At 45.3% G+C, this 15,632-nt stretch overlaps 1 protein-coding gene across 1 annotated transcript; it reads left to right on the top strand.

Annotated features, from left to right (window-relative positions):
- Positions 1-8,116: 8,116 nt before the first annotated feature.
- On the top strand, positions 8,117-10,850 carry LOC146175370 (uncharacterized). The gene is made up of 4 exons (XM_084580799.1): positions 8,117-8,707; positions 9,580-9,757; positions 10,248-10,424; positions 10,648-10,850. The coding sequence occupies exons 1-4, from the start codon at positions 8,206-8,208 to the stop codon at positions 10,829-10,831; spliced, it is 1,041 nt and encodes a 346-aa protein (XP_084436925.1). The 5' UTR covers positions 8,117-8,205; the 3' UTR covers positions 10,832-10,850.
- The last annotated feature ends 4,782 nt before the right edge of the window (positions 10,851-15,632 follow it).

Below are 15,632 nucleotides of genomic sequence, written 5' to 3'. Positions count from 1 at the left end.
CTCTGTTGCTATGAAGTACTGTAGGCTTGCTGAATCCATGGATAGCTGAAACTGCTAACGGGCACCTGCTATCACACGAACAAACGGAAACGCTGTCTCATCCTCAAGACGAGGGCAGGAAAGTAATGCAAGAGCTGGAAAGAGAAGAAATATTTAGCTACTGGGTACAGGACATGCAAAAGACCACGTGGCCAAGGTCTTTAATATTTATGTAGCTATAGTACTGCAAAGTAAACATACATTACAAACGCTATCTTAGTGGTTGATTTTAAATAATAAATAAGAGGAATTTTCTGCTGAAATGAAAGAGACAAGCAGAAGATAGGAAAGTTGATGAGACTAAACTTGGACTGGGATGAACGATAAAAGTTAAGCGCGTGGTTGCCGCAACGCCAAGTAATTATACGTGTTCATTTTGATTAACCAACTTGTTACGTTTGATAACATGCTCGAGATGCCACTTTTTTCTGAACCATCCCTATGCCGCACCGCTACACCGAATGCTTGTATGGACGCGTTCAATAGCAGTTTTTTTTCGCCCCACCACTTTCCTAACGTTGCAACACTGTCATCTCCAAACCCCTAGAGTCGTGTTCAAGCCGCAGTAAAATGAATAATATACTTGACACCCACTCTCCTCTCCCTTAAATTTCCGCGGGCCGAAACTCGATTGCTTAAGACAACGATCATTTATTCATTCATTTATTTCTATCAAAGATGGGGGAGGCGAGGCAAGTCCTCGTCCCCTACAAAGCAGCAGCAGTACGGGCCGACAACCCGGCACAGAGAAGATATATATATATATATATTCAGAGAGAGAGAGAGACATGGTTTGCTTGTTACTAATGGGCCAGACTTAAATTCAAATAGGATGTCACACAACTTTCCCGATTATCTATTTTATTCCAGATAATCGGGAAAGGTGTGTGACATCCTGTTTTTATATATATATATATATATATATATATATATATATATATATATATATATATATATATATATATATATATATATATATATATATATATATATATATAGGGGGGACAGCGGCCGATGTAGCTCAGTTGGAAGAGCACCGGACGCGATATTCGGAGGTCGTGGGTTCGGATCCCACCATCGGCACGTTGTTTTTCTTCTACTTCGTGTTTAATTCTCTTTCCCCTGAACAGATTACATTACTAATTTATGTGATTATCGAAGTAAAAATTAATAATAAAAAAAAAATAATAAGACAACAATACAATTCCCCAATGCTTTCCTTGGCCTCGCCGACTGTTGGCTTCTTTCCTTCATGTATTATAACGAGCATCCTCATTTCCCCTTCATTTATCTGCTTATATATATATATATATATATATATGTGTGAAGGAAAGAAGCCATCAGTCGGCGAGGCCAAGGAAAAGCATTGGGGATTGTATTTTATGACTTTTCTTTTATTTTTACTTCGGTAATCACATAACTTAGTAATGTAATCTGTTTAGGGGAAAAATAAACACAAAGTAGAAAGAAAAACAACGTGCCGATGGTGGGAACCGAACCCACGACCTCCGAATATCGCGTCCGCTGCTCTTCCAACTGAGCTACATCGGCCGCTGTCCCCCCTGCTACTTGCTTGGGTATTTATGTTGTCAGTATACTAACCTTGAGAGTGTTCACCAGCGCCACCCTCAGCCATAGCGGCGGACGTGGAACGTCCTTTGTTACCGCCAGCGTCACGTAGAACGTGATCAAGAGCGAAGGCGAACGCTGTGCTAGAACCCTCTTACGCTACCTATGGCTTCAAGACTGCCAGAACCGAGACCCCCGTAAGCTACAAGCAGATAAATGAAGGGGAAATGAGGGTGCTCGTTATAATAATAATAATATATATATATATATATATATTAAAGTATAGAACGTACCATTCGTACAAAAAAAAAGTGAATACAAGTGTCGAAGTCGGAGGAAAATTAGGTACTAATATCAGACAAGGAAGCATTGAATACTGTACATGCACCGCAAAGAACAATTTAATTGTAAAAAGGAGCACAGAAATGTAATAACAGTGACATAGACGTGACCTTGGTTGATAGTCCATATTTAAGAAGGCATTTGACCGTCTGTACTTTGTAAATAATGTACAAAGCTCCCCCTGTCCTTTCTTCCTATCGCTCCCCTCTCTACTTCTCCTCGCTATCCTTTCCCTATCCCCTTTTCCTTCCCGCCGGCCGCAGCTCAAGTGCTTCAGTTTTTTAGATAGCAGTTGCCGCGGCCGGCAATACTCTTTTCCTTCTTTTTGATTATTAAAAAAAATAATAAATCAACCACTACCACCACCACCGCCTAAGAAGGCATTCACAAATGTATGCATTCATGTAAAATGAATTAGGCACAGCTTACGTATGAGTAGAGAATATTCAGAACGTCCATAGGGAGCAAGAAAAAGAGAGAAAAAAAAAACGATATATTACAGGAATAAAAATTTCAGTTCATTTGGGTTAAAATCAAGAATATCAATGTTACCCTTTATGCATGTGTTGAGTATATTAGGAATTCGATATTTAAGTACCTGAAATCCATAATTAGTCCGGAAGGAATGCACTTTCCAAAACTCGAGATTGCTTGAGAAGTAGCGTGATGGAAATTTCATAGCTAATTCGGTGAGCCTTGTTAAAGTATTGCATTTACCTTTCTTTTCCCTGATAAGCCCAAGGCATAGGTGATAATTGCACATGTTTTCAAAACGTATTATGCTAAGGTTTTGCAATACAGAATACATATATCACAGTCGTATTGAGAGCGTGTAATAATTATAATAACCCTTCACTGTAATAGGCTCAACTTGTTTATGCTAGGGTAGTACTACCCCAGACCAGACTGCAATATTGTAAATGAGAGACAAAGAATTATATAGGAGTAACAAAATATTCTTAGGGAGGAAATCTCTATGTCTGTACAAAATGCCGTTAATCGAAGCGAGCTTACTTGATATATAATATATACATGTAATTGTCCCAGGATATATGTTCCGTGAAGATAGATCACTCTCAACGTTTTAAATTCCCTCACTATTTCTATCTCCGTATTATTATCTCTTTCCGTTTTTACTTATGAAATAGGTGCGTTGCTTCCCTGTGGACGGCATCTGGACCCATTATATCTGCTAACCACTGATAGTCACTTAAGGTAGAAAGCGAATATTCATTGAAGGACGGCGAATCTCTGCGTGATGGAAATCACCACTGAAATCAATGCTCGTTCGGTAACGAGCGTCAGGAGACCAGAGTCAGACCACGCAGGTCTTCACAGCGCTGCCCATCCTCTATAGGTGACCTAAATATTCTTCCGCAAAAGGGGTGATTCATTGATTCATCTGTGTCCAAGCCAGGACACTAAGCTATTTTTTTTTTTCACCAGAAGAGGGGGGCAGGGGGTGTGGGTATACGCCGTAAGAGCATAGCATACTCGTCAACGATTTTTGATGAGAATAAAATCAACGCAGGAAGTGAAATGGAAATTACCGGTGGAGAATCGTAGTACCAGGAAAAACATCCCCGTTGAGCAAATCACCTCTTTGACTGGTTTCAAACAGGTGCGAAGGCAAGTGAAGATCGTGCAAGCAGGTTTCACTTCGTTGTCTATGGGCTACACGAAAAGTGTAATCCTAAAAGCTTTAGGTATGCGCAGCTCAATGCCCAAAACAGTCAAGAAAGAAACAAAATGTGAACGAGGTTATCGCCATCTGCGAATACTCGAGTAATTTGAAATTATGTTTTTTTCTTTTAACCTTTCCTTCACCTTTCTTTAGACCGTGACACTGAGAATTTCTTGTCAGTTACAATGACCACGGGGTGATCATAAGCGTAGCTGAAATAAGGCCTGTATTAAGATATCGTTATCTGCATAAAAAAAAAAGAAACAAATAAATGTTCAGCAAAGAGTTGGCAAAGTAGCAGCCGTGTTATCGTGGTTTTGTGCATGCAGGAGCTTGAGGCGTGATATTTACGCCTGTGGACGCATATAATGCGCGAAAACAGGAAAAAATATTTATCTATTTTTTTTTTTTGCATTTGACTTTCAGTAAGTGCTCTGCTCATGATTTATGCCATAAATAATTTTTCTTCCCTGCAGATTTATTTTGTTTGATGGGAATATTGACGTGTGGTAATGATGGCAGGCCGAAAAGTAGAAACATACGGTCACCATGCTAGTAACTTGGCGAACACCTACCCATAAACTCAAAACAACTCGGCGGAGGCGACAGCAGCACGCGCACCGCGAGGTCGTTCTCGGTCGTGCTCCAGCGGTAGTGTTCTTTTTTTTTTTTAATCAAAACTAATCAATACGTGGAAACATTTGAGGGTCCATCAACGAGACAGCGTTAATAGCTCCCCTTACGGATCCTTATTGTGGCGTACATGAATGATCCCTCGATTTATGCCACCGTTACTCGCGCATATACATCTAAGAATACAAAGCCTCGGTTTAACCAAGTTGTACGTGCCTACACGTCACAAGATATCTGCAGCACTGTGAAAGACAATTGTGCCCCTGCGCACTATGTATAATAGAGTCTGGGTCACCCCCCGCCAATCTGAGGGACGAGAGGAGCGTAGGAGCACAATTGCCTATTGTAGTGCGCGTGATCCGGATTGTACCGGGGTGCCTCTGCCCGTTCGCAGTGCTGCAAACATATTGTGAGACAAAGTATAGAGAGATGCAAAGGTTCCAGAGGGTTCGACTCCCATCCCAAAGGAGTTGCCCGCGTCCACGGCCAGCTCAGCCATTCCATGTGGTCCCAGACAGTCCATCGGAAAACCAGTATCCTACCATGTATGTCACCTGCCACCTGTCAGAAATATGTGTGCTATTTTATTGCGATAGCAATACTACGGCAGGTTTCGCTTCGTCGCGTAGCACCAGCCGTAGCCCCTGCTGACCTTGAACAGCCGCGAAGAAGACGAAAAAGAAGGCGACGAAGAAGACGAAGAACGCTCGGTCACCCGCAGTTAATGCTTTCGCTCCACATTCGGTGCAGCAGCACTGAGTCCTTCTCATTTATGTGGGCTGGTAAATTACGCTCTCGCGTCATATATCCTTAGAGGATGAGCTTAAGTGTCCCCAATAATGTAGCACCTTACACTGATAGGGCGTCATAGGGGAACAATGTAGCAGGCAAAAGGAGTTTCCGCGTTGCTAGATTTAACCAGAGCTAAACCACAACTAATTTTTTTTCCCTCTTAAAACTCCGACGAGGCCGTTGACGTGTTTTCTGCAAAACTAACCCTTTCACACTGTCACGTAAAACAAATAAATGCTGCCAGCAATTCCTATCCAACAAACCTGCGACAATCGCACAAACGGTTTCAAATGAATGCATTTTAAATCAGTGGGTTCGATCCCCAGTGCCGCCGGGTACCCACCGGTTTCCAACGAGTACAAGATTTCCCCCGGCCTGGTGCTCGGCTCTTCTGGGGTTAAATGCTTGGGAGAAGGGGCCATGAACCAAAAATTTTGGTTCAAGAAGAAAAAAAAAGGGCCACATTACGGGCTTTTGCCGCGCGAGGCGGACTTATTGTTGTCCGATGGCGGAACGGATCACTGCCACATCGGAGCAACTATTTAGCATAAAAAAAAAAGGAAAAGAAACAGCAGTTGCTGACTATCGGCCATGATACCCGGCTGAAGCGCAAAGGAAATCAGTTTCAAGAATTTACCCATATGCTAAACAAGGCATCGAAATTCTTGAGCTCATAATTTGGTTTGATGATTTGTTTTTTCTTTAGACGGCAAGAAAAGCTTTAAAAGTGGACTATTTTCTTTCGAGGAGGAATTGCGTGTCGCGGTCACTATAGACTAGTTGTATTCGACTACAGAGAAAGCTAGCCTCCCATGGAGCTAAGAAGTGATAAAAACACAAGCCACCGGTAATAAAAATAAAAAATAAGAAAGCATATCGAAGCAGTGTAAAGTTGCCAGTCTGTTCTGCAGATAAGCCATAGTGCCAGACAAATGGCAGAGGGGAGTGCGCGAAAGTGTTTTCGCGTTTGTAATATACGTGCCCGGCAAACCTACGATGCTGTCAGCGCAAGAAATATGATTGAGAATAGCAATGTAAAGGGAGAAAAGGTATTGAAAACTAGAATAAGAAAGTAAACGTGAGGTTTCCTTTCTACGTAGCTTTTACTTTTAGCTTTTTCTACATAGCTTTTACATAGCTTTTAAAGCTTGTTTGCCGAGGTGTTTTATGTTCGTCAGCAAGACGAATGTAGAAAAGCGCTGGGCTGCTGTCGTAGCACAGGAAAGAGTTGACTGCCCCCGTTAACGACCTAAGTCAACCCGGATTCAATGAGGGTCATGCATTTTCTGTGGAAAACACTGGCGCCTAAATTTGCCTGCCCAATCTGTCGATTTAATTTAGTTGCACTTTCGGCAGGCTTATTTCCAGCCCAAACAAGAGAGGCGAGATGACAGACATCGAATCAGCATAAAAAGTGCATATTGCAACTCATTGGTGGAGGAAAATGCAGCGTTAAAGGTATTACCCAAGTCCATACAATGCGAAAAGCACTCTGATTAGGCCGTACAAATGTTAGCCCGAAAATATTGTCGACATAATCCTAGCGTTCAGAAGAATTAAAAATCCCGTTTCATTAATGTTTAAGCTATATTAAGATGCCTTAGCCATGGACCAGCATCTTAATTACAGCCGCAGCTTTGGTTCTGTTTTCGTATTTTGGTTTTCTTTTTTTTTTTTTTTCTTGATGGACCGAAGCAACTCGCTTCTGCTTGAAAATGAGGGGACAACGCCAGCTACCTCACATGCAGCTTGAGTTAAGGGTCAGAAGGGTTACTGCGTCAAAGCCTCACCCATCTGACGACGGCCCAAATAAAAAAAAATAAAAAAAAAAGGATAGGCGAAGCAAATGCGATGCTCTCCACCTGTGGAGAGCATCCCATTTCTTCCTCTCCACAGGTCGCATCGCGTTGGGCGTCGTTGCAAAAAAAAAAAAAAAAAAAAAAAAGGCCTGGAATTTGTGAAATTATGGTTCCTTCCCGAAATCGGGTGTCAGGTGGCGAGCCCTCGTCCTCCCCCTGGCCCACGGAGTCCATGCTGCCTTTACAAAGCAGGGATTCAGTGACCTCCTGATGGGAGATGTCTTTCCCTCTTGGGGCGAGGAGATTCTGCTCGGGCCACGTGACCTGCGCACGTGACCAAGCCTTACCTCCTCTTCAGTCTCTTGGGCGGGGCTTAGTCGGATCGAGCCTTGAAAGTTTGTAAGCGCTTAAAAACGAAGGGAGGCCGCATTGGCGCGCAGTTGTTCCAAGGACCACACCAGGAACACACGCAGGGAATAAGTCGGTGAGTGGCATTTATTTTCCGATATATTTGTTTTCTCGCAGTAGCACTAGAGATAGCAATAATTATTGGTGTTAAAATTGCGGCGCAAGTGGTAATGGAGGGTTCTCCATGAATGTCAATATCAGTCTCCCGAATCTCTGCACGTAGGTCAGAGTTGGCTTACCTCGTGTACCGCAGTACGCGCCAGGTGATCGGAGCATCAAGTTCGATGCATCTTCCCGATTCTAGAAGGGCTATAACGCGAGAATCAATTTACTCTGCAATATTTTAAAAAGAAAAAAAAAAGGACTTTGCACCGCTGACTACGGGCATATCATAAGTATGGGATATTCACGTTATCTCACTGCTGTTGTAGCATCGCGTTTATATGCACCGTCTCCATTTCAGATCCGACGACATCAAATCACGCTTGCTTTCTTATTCACTACACACCGATGTAATTCTTCTTGTGATTGGCATGTGAAGATATTTACTGTGCACCCCTCAGATTATCTGGCTTGCCCCCAGGATAACCAGTTACCTTGGTGTGTGAAACGCCGTACGTCAGATACAGCGGCCGTGAAGCGAATAATGTTTATCGCCTTATTTTAGGTGCTTTGCCGTGTCCAGCAGATAATGAATTATTTTCCTCTTTTTAATATATGAATTGTATCATTTCAACACCTGTTAATCGATCATGAATTCTTTGTGCCCCCCGCACTTAATTCTCACCTGCTCGCGCTTTGTGGCGCCGTGTCCCCAACGAAACGGCGCGTACGCAAAGTTTGACACCTCTGTTCCTCCGGTAGCGATTGCCCCATTGTGCCCGGTGTGCAAGTATAGATAGGCAGTCTTACGTTCGTCTCTTCTTCAGGGCGACCACCATGAATTTTCGGACGGTTATCCTGCTGCTGGCTATCAGCATTTACGGGACGGTGGCTACACCCCCGAGCCTCCTCGCCCTGCTGCCCGGCCTGTTCCCTGCACTGTCTCTGACAAACCTGCTGCCGTTCCCTCTCGCTCTTCCCATCGCCATGCTCGGGCCGCTGTCTCTTGCCCTGCCCGCCGTGGTGGGCTTCAAGGGAGCCACCCTTATTGGACTCGGCTTCGGCTTGGGAGGCTTCACTGGAGCTGGCCTCGCCGGCGCGGGTGCCATCGGCCTCAAGGCGGCCCTGCTCAACACAGCTGCGCTGAAGCTTGGCGCCGTGGGGACTGCCGCGGCTAAGGCCACGGTGGCAGCGTCAGCAGCGTCGGTGGGAGCCAAGGCCTTAGTCGGAGCTGGATCCAAGGCCTTAGTCGGAGCTAAATCCAAGGCCGTAGTCGCAGCAAAGTCTAAGGTGGCGCCTGTCATCGCTGCTCCTACTGTTCACATCGCTGTTCCTCCGGGCAAGTATTTTTGGGCGTGTTCGTTCACTCGATTTCAGTTAATGCTGTTAAAGCGGATTTCACTGTTTACATGCCATGAGAGCGAAAGCACAAACCTCGAGATGCATACATTTTTTTACATATTTTTGTTTCAATTTAACATCACAGCTATTGACTGCATCGTGCATTCACTGCAGTAGGTGTACATTTATTCAGCTGAGACCAGCGAGATTTGATGGCTGCGTGTAACATACCCGCGCCGTTGTTCGAAGGCCTTAGTTCACTTTTCCACCCGATGCACTTTTACCTAATTGTTTATTCCCCTCAATTATGACGTCAGTCCTACTCCATAACTCTCAAGTTCTTAGTACCACCATTTGGGGGACGAACGCCGGATATGGTTGCTCATGAGTGCTAAGGATTTCGGCTTAAAAATGTCACACAAGGACTGGTCGTTTTGTCTGTATCTCATTCTCCAAAGTGGCTTTGTGCTGTGAGCATTAAGTGATTACTGGGAGGCTTAGCGCGGAACAGACAAGGACAAGAGAGGCACACAGGACGAGCGCTAACTTACAACTGAAATTGTCATGTAATCACGTCTTGTCAACTAGCCCAGAACTCTACTTTGCTAGAGCATTAAGTCATTGTAAAGCTGAATTTTATTGTCGATTACACTCGTGTCGTCTGTCTTCTGTTTTGTGCGTTTTTTCATGTTATGCTGTAGTTACACACTATCATGAACCAACTAGCTCAGATCATCCTGCAACATTTTTCCCATAAAGAAAATCAATACACGCCACAGCTTCAAACGATCAAACGCAACAGCTGTATGGTTCTTTGAATCAAATGAGTTTCGTTTAAGCACCAGTTGTGAGCAGGCACACCTTTCGCAGTGGTTCCCAAAGTGAAGGTGTTCAAGACCCCTGCAGCAGTCCCCTTCAAGTTTCGTGGACCAGTGTCCGCGGATCCGTGGAATAGCTTCGCCTGGCCCGCGGGTTGGGACCACACCCTGTCCTTAATGCACCCAGTCCACGGCTACAGCTACACCAGGACTGCCATCCAAATGCGCAAGTAAGTGATGATTTTCTCCTGTAGCATCTCTGCACAACGTTTTACATAGTCCGTGCGCGTAGTGTCGGGAAAAATAGCCTCCTATCTGGCGCCTTCGTGGCACGGACATCCAGCTTGACTGCTGGATGCCGGGACGACGATTTTGCACACGCTGGACTAAACATGTTAGGTATACTATACATCTTGAACATGCTGCTTGGTTCTTAGATGCAGTGCAAATACTGGTGCTATAGAGTAGTCAGGATGGTTTTAGTTGCGTTCTTCTTGAATCCCGTCCTAATGGTACAACCTGTAGGCAAAAAAGGTAGGTTTAAGCGTGGTTAAACCAAAGGTCGAGCGCCCGTTATTCTGTGTCACAGCAGCTTGTACCATCTTCTCACGTTTTCTCTTCACTTGTCACTTCCGCGCTGTGCGGGTGGACGGCCCTATCTAATCTTTAATCTTGAGTACGGCGAAGTCTGAACACAGTGATTGCATACTGTTCTCCAAGGCGCAGGGATGCCGGCGAGGACCCCGTGCCCCAAATGGACCCGATCCAGATGAAGAATGCCTTCGAGTATCTGTCCACCGTCGACCAGGATCGCTGCGCTCGCCGCCTCATATGTGAGATAGCCGCTGATCCTAGCATCCTCGGAGAGCGAGGATTGGAGGTGGCCGAGTACATGACGTGAGTCTCTTCTGAACGTTCCCTTCCAGGGGGTTTGTGTGTCAATTTGACGTCCCTATCAATTAATGTCCCTTCACGGAACGACGGTTGTGGCTGTCATGACGCTAGCACGGACGATCTACGTCTTTTGGAATGTGAATAGTTATTGATGGTAGCTGCCGTTATCATTGTTGTCACAAGCGAGGTGTCACGTGAATACATGTGTGCCGTCTTTACATGACAGGTCGCTGCCCGATGACACCAGCGCCCCTTGGATGCCTTTCCGTGAGGCCGCCATGTTGGGCCAGAACTTTGCTAGCCGCTCCCGCTGCTACCAAACCTACCCGAACTGTAGCTCAACTGCCGCGGAGGCCATCGAAATCGCCCGTGCCAGAATCGCCGCCCATGTCGCTGGCCAATCCGGGTAGCGACGCTGCTACAGCATATTCCCGCATAGTCAATATTGTAATAAACGTATTTGATTGTTCCTAACTTGCAGCTGTGTTGGTGCCTTGTTCGCGCATCGCCAAGTCTTTATAATCCATGCGCTCGGCGTACCGCCTGCAACTCGCTCAGAAGTGCTTTGTGAAGCGGCATTTTTACGCCGCGTGAAACTTCCAATATCCAATGAATATTTAATACCCCAGCTGCAGCAAAAAATTCTAGGAGACACTTTAGACCAGTAAAGTGCGGTTAGGCGAAAACGTCCGAAGCCCTCCACCACCTTTATTTTTTTCACTCCCATCTTCCTCCTTTTCCTTACGGCTCGGTTAATATGTCCGCGGAGAATTGTGACAGATACTACGCCTTTTCTTTCCTGTAAACCAATTTGAAAAGCCGCTGCTGACTGCTGTAATACTGGATCTATATGCTATGTGATGCGGAGTAATCACATAGCGCCCGGCAGTCATGACAATGTCAATGACGTCGCCATGTGATGACTTCATAGCCACAATCATATCATTACTCGTGACTAATTAATACTAGTTAGTCATCAGTTAGGACTGGTTAGTGACGACATGCTACACTACTGACGGGTTCGTTAATTACAAAGCACGACATACCCACTTATGACGTCATCATTTATTTCAAGGTACGACATATTACACCCCTGATGACGTTATCAAAATAAAGCGTTACGGATGGGCGGACACAATCGTGGCCAGGAGCATGAGCCATTAAAGGCTTTCGCCTTATAAAACCCAAATCCAGCAATCGGGGTAAGTGCATGACCATGTTGGTTCAGCTTTAAAGATGCATATACGAAGGAAAACGCGCAAGCCTAGTGTAATAAGCGCGTCCGTGTTCGCATTGTGGTAAATCTTGCGAAAGAACATGAGACGGGATATCTAACCTATTTCACTCGGGGCGTACATTGCGCATCACTGGGTCACATTTTCGGGACCTATCTTTGCTTTGTTTACTCGACCTTGATCGCCGCAAAGGAAGCGCACCGCGATCACACACTGCAACTGTCAGTTATCGAATACAGACCACGAATCGATCTGCGAGCGCGAATCCCCGCGATAAACAGTCGTTGATCTTATTTTGCTGTACCACGCATCATTTTTCTAAATAAACTCAATGAAGGCTTGACCCCCGCAGAAGGCTTTAAAACGGCTTCGGAATGTAGGCGTGTCTACAGAAATGCAGATGCACAAATGAGGCAAATGTAGTTGTAAAAAAGGAAATAACGTTAAAATCGCAGTGTCGGGAACACCTACAGCACGCGTACATACCACGCCATGGAGTCGCAGCTGTAGAGCGTCAGTGTCAATATACGCAGATTCTTACAGCGTGAATTCAACGTCTTCAAACGTCTTGAAATAATAAGTTTATGGAGAGCCAGTGGGGAGATATATTTAAAATTAACATAGAAGAAAACTAACAGTAAAAAGTCATCGAAACAGCATCCGAATGCTTGTGTTAGGAATGACAAAATAATAGTTTTAGGTAGTGAGATACGGAGCGAGTACACGCGAAATTGCGACTGAGTTAGGATTCTCCCAACGTGTCTCTAAAATGTAACAACATGAATGTATAGTGTTCAGCAATGGTATTTAAAAAAAAATATTGTCTCTATTTGGAGGTCCCATATTACAACATTTGGGGCGAGTTGGTTACATACATTCATTATTACAGCGCAAAGCGCGGACAGCGCTGTTGTGTCCTCCTCTTGTCCCGTCCGTCTTTGCGCTGTAATAATGAATGTATTTGGAGGATATCTTAAAATTCGAGTCAAATTTGTCCATTTATCGAAATTTCTAACTCAAAAAGATGTCAACACCTTATAGGAAGCTTGCATGAAGCGATGCATGCTGGTTAATCTGCCATTATGTTGTCGCTGGCAGCAGATGGCGGGCCTCGCAGCCAGGCTGAATTACAGTGGCTGGAATTGAGCAAGTGCCTTGTCGTTTTCGACGCCCACCGAACAAACACGCGGCTTTTCGTGCGCTGTCTTTACGTGCGTGCAATGGTCGGTACATTCCTGAGGAACGTACGCGTCGACGCTGCGTCCGAAAAATCGGGAGAAATGCAAAGCATTGCTACGCGGACCTGTTCAAGCTACGCGCCAACGACTGGCCGCACTATGCGTCTTGACCCGTCGACATCGCTGACATTCATGATTTCTAACTCTGGCGAGTAGTTTTTGGTATACTTACCCAGATCGGTGTCGATCTCGCGTGCGAGCCATTCGCGTCGGCGTCGCTAGAGGGATCCTTTGCTTTCTCGCATTAGTGCAGGCGTATTTTTGGAATCGTGAAGAACCCACAGTCGGCCTGTCCGGTCGCGCCAGCGTCGTCTGCGCGCACTACGCGACCACGTAGACAAGGCTAGTGTGGCAGTGCCGTGCTGCGTCGTCTGCTGTCAACGACAACATCATGGCGGATTACCCAGCATGCATTGCTTAATGCAAGCTCCCTATAAAGCGAATCTTATCCATCACAGAGGATCAGTTTTCTCTTATATCAGTAGGAAGAAACGATGAGCACAGAAGAGAAAAAAATATTGAAGTTCTTATTCCGCACCTATCGATGACGTTAGGTACTTTTTCCCCGTTGAAGTTCGAAGCAAACATATTTTCGCACTGCTGACAGCATGAAAGCTTGTATATGATTGCTATATATGTACGCAGGTCCCGCAAAACCTTTATCTTTCCCTGCGGGGATAAAATAACGATTTCGTGAAATTGCAAAAGCGACATTTTCCACCGCTCATGGCATGCACATTTTTACCCGTGAAAACTGAAGCCCATCTTGCAAAACCTCGTCGTTGACAACATGAAAAGTTTGCCACACAATTTTAAGGCTAAAGACTTTATTGCCTCATCGTTGTCGTCAACAAAAGTGTCACTCTTTTGCGGCGGCTCTGATTGGTCGAGGCGGGATGACGTCATGGAGGTCTCGACCAATCACAGAGCACCACCACAGTATGCGCGAATGCGTGCCTTATATGGCCATATGACAATCAATGATCAACGACTAATTAATAACGAATTAATTCATTATAATAAGTGCTAACTAATTGCAAATTACTAATGAATGTCGAATTGGCGGCAGAAATTAGGTGGGCGGATGAGGTTAAGAAGTTCGCAAGGGTCAAGTGGATGCAGCTAGCACAGAACCGGGTTAATTGGAGAAATATGGGAGAGGCCTTCGCGCTGCAGTGGGTATAGTCAAGCTGATGATGATGATGTCTAATTGCTACTTCATGACTACTTACTAATAACTACTAATTAGTGATAGTTATGTAATTAATTACTTAATTATTAACTAATTAATGCCGCCCACCCGGACTTCATGACTACTTACTAATGAATTACTAATTAGTGACAGTTACGTAATTAATTACTAATTAATGCCGCCCACCTGGTAAAATCAACCACACAACCGTATACGTAGAACAATTGCGAAGATACAAAGAGCTCGATCTCGTCGTTGGCAAGCAGAATTCACTGAATAAATGCACTCCCAGAATGTGAGAGTAGTCGCTCGCTTTACCCGTAGCAGCATTCACCGCCGCTACATGCGCAACAGTCGCGTAGTAGAATGCAGCACTCAGGCTTTCGCCTTTCATCACGTTAGTCGCCAAAGTGTCCTCGAATTTTTTTTTTATCCAAGTAGACAACGGTGATGAGGCTCACCCGCATATTATACTCATATTGCCCTGTTTACAAGAGCCTCCCGAACCGGCCAAGAGTTACAAATGTTTTCCACACTGAACAAAACCCAAACTCGATGCATTCTGCCAACGGCATACAAATCGCTCAGCCTGCGGCACGTATTTTCCGCTTGCTACGAGAAAATTTGCTGGAATTAGGTACCAGACTGTTGAAAGGAAGTAATCAGTGTTTGTGTAATTAGTTAGCTAATTAGTACCTTTTAAATATAACCGAGGTATGTGGGAGCTGAGAGTATCTGAAGATATATAAATTTAGGCTAATATCACTAGGGGTCCACAACACCCTCGAAGGGCTCACTGAGGCACAATTAACATCGCAAGAGCAACGGCTCAGACAAACTGAGGCGAGGCTGTGTATCCTGAGAAGCTTAGGCATAAGGGGCGAGGACCCTTCAAGTGATCTTGCCGGTAGAGATGCGTGAACGCATTCGGGTCAAACCACTCCCCAAGAACATGCAAGCGGATCGCCACGAACGTCGGAGGAGGGCCAGGGCGAAGACGTTAGGTGCAAAAAGTATCAAGGGGATGATAGTGCCGTGTATGTTGATGCGGCAAAATACAACATTACAGGAAAGGAGGCTTTCGCTGTGAGCGCGGTGAGCATCTCCCGCAGGGTAGCAGCTACGGTGGTAACGGGCCGAGTAGAAGAGGCAGAAGAGGCCGCAATAGCCCTAGGAATTGTTCAAAACGGAACCAGCACTATTCTCAGTGATTCCAAAACGGCCCTTCGCAACATCGCCAGGAGTCGTATCTCCGCCACTGCATTCAAAATTCTTAGTGCGTTGCCAAAAGATACGAACGTAATGGATCTCGTATGGGTCCCGGCTCACTCGGGCGTCCCGGGGAACGAGGCCGCTCATCAATATGCTCGAGGTTTTGTCAGCCGAGCTGGTGAGGGGATCTCTGACGCGGGTGCCCGACGGAGTGAGACTCTGGATACCTACCAGACCATTACCACTTACTACAAAGAGCTCAGGGCGAGCCTGCCTCCTCCGCACGCTTCACTCAGCCGAGACCAGGCTACCACGTGGCGGCGGCTGCAAACGC

Source organism: Amblyomma maculatum, chromosome 10 (genome assembly GCF_055883805.1).
Source record: "Amblyomma maculatum isolate TAMU_Amacu chromosome 10, ASM5588380v1, whole genome shotgun sequence".
Lineage (NCBI taxonomy): Eukaryota > Metazoa > Arthropoda > Arachnida > Ixodida > Ixodidae > Amblyomma > Amblyomma maculatum.
Note: the sequence above shows the minus strand (reverse complement) of the source record. Positions and strands in the feature narration are given on the sequence as shown.

Excerpts from the sequence above, each read along its gene's own strand:
- LOC146175370 (XM_084580799.1), top strand. The coding sequence starts at position 8,206 with ATGAATTTTCGGACGGTTATCCTGCTGCTGGCTATCAGCATTTACGGG. Across the intron at positions 8,708-9,579 it reads TCACATCGCTGTTCCTCCGG|TGGTTCCCAAAGTGAAGGTG; the intron begins GCAAGTATTTTT and ends CACCTTTCGCAG. Across the intron at positions 9,758-10,247 it reads ACTGCCATCCAAATGCGCAA|GCGCAGGGATGCCGGCGAGG; the intron begins GTAAGTGATGAT and ends CTGTTCTCCAAG.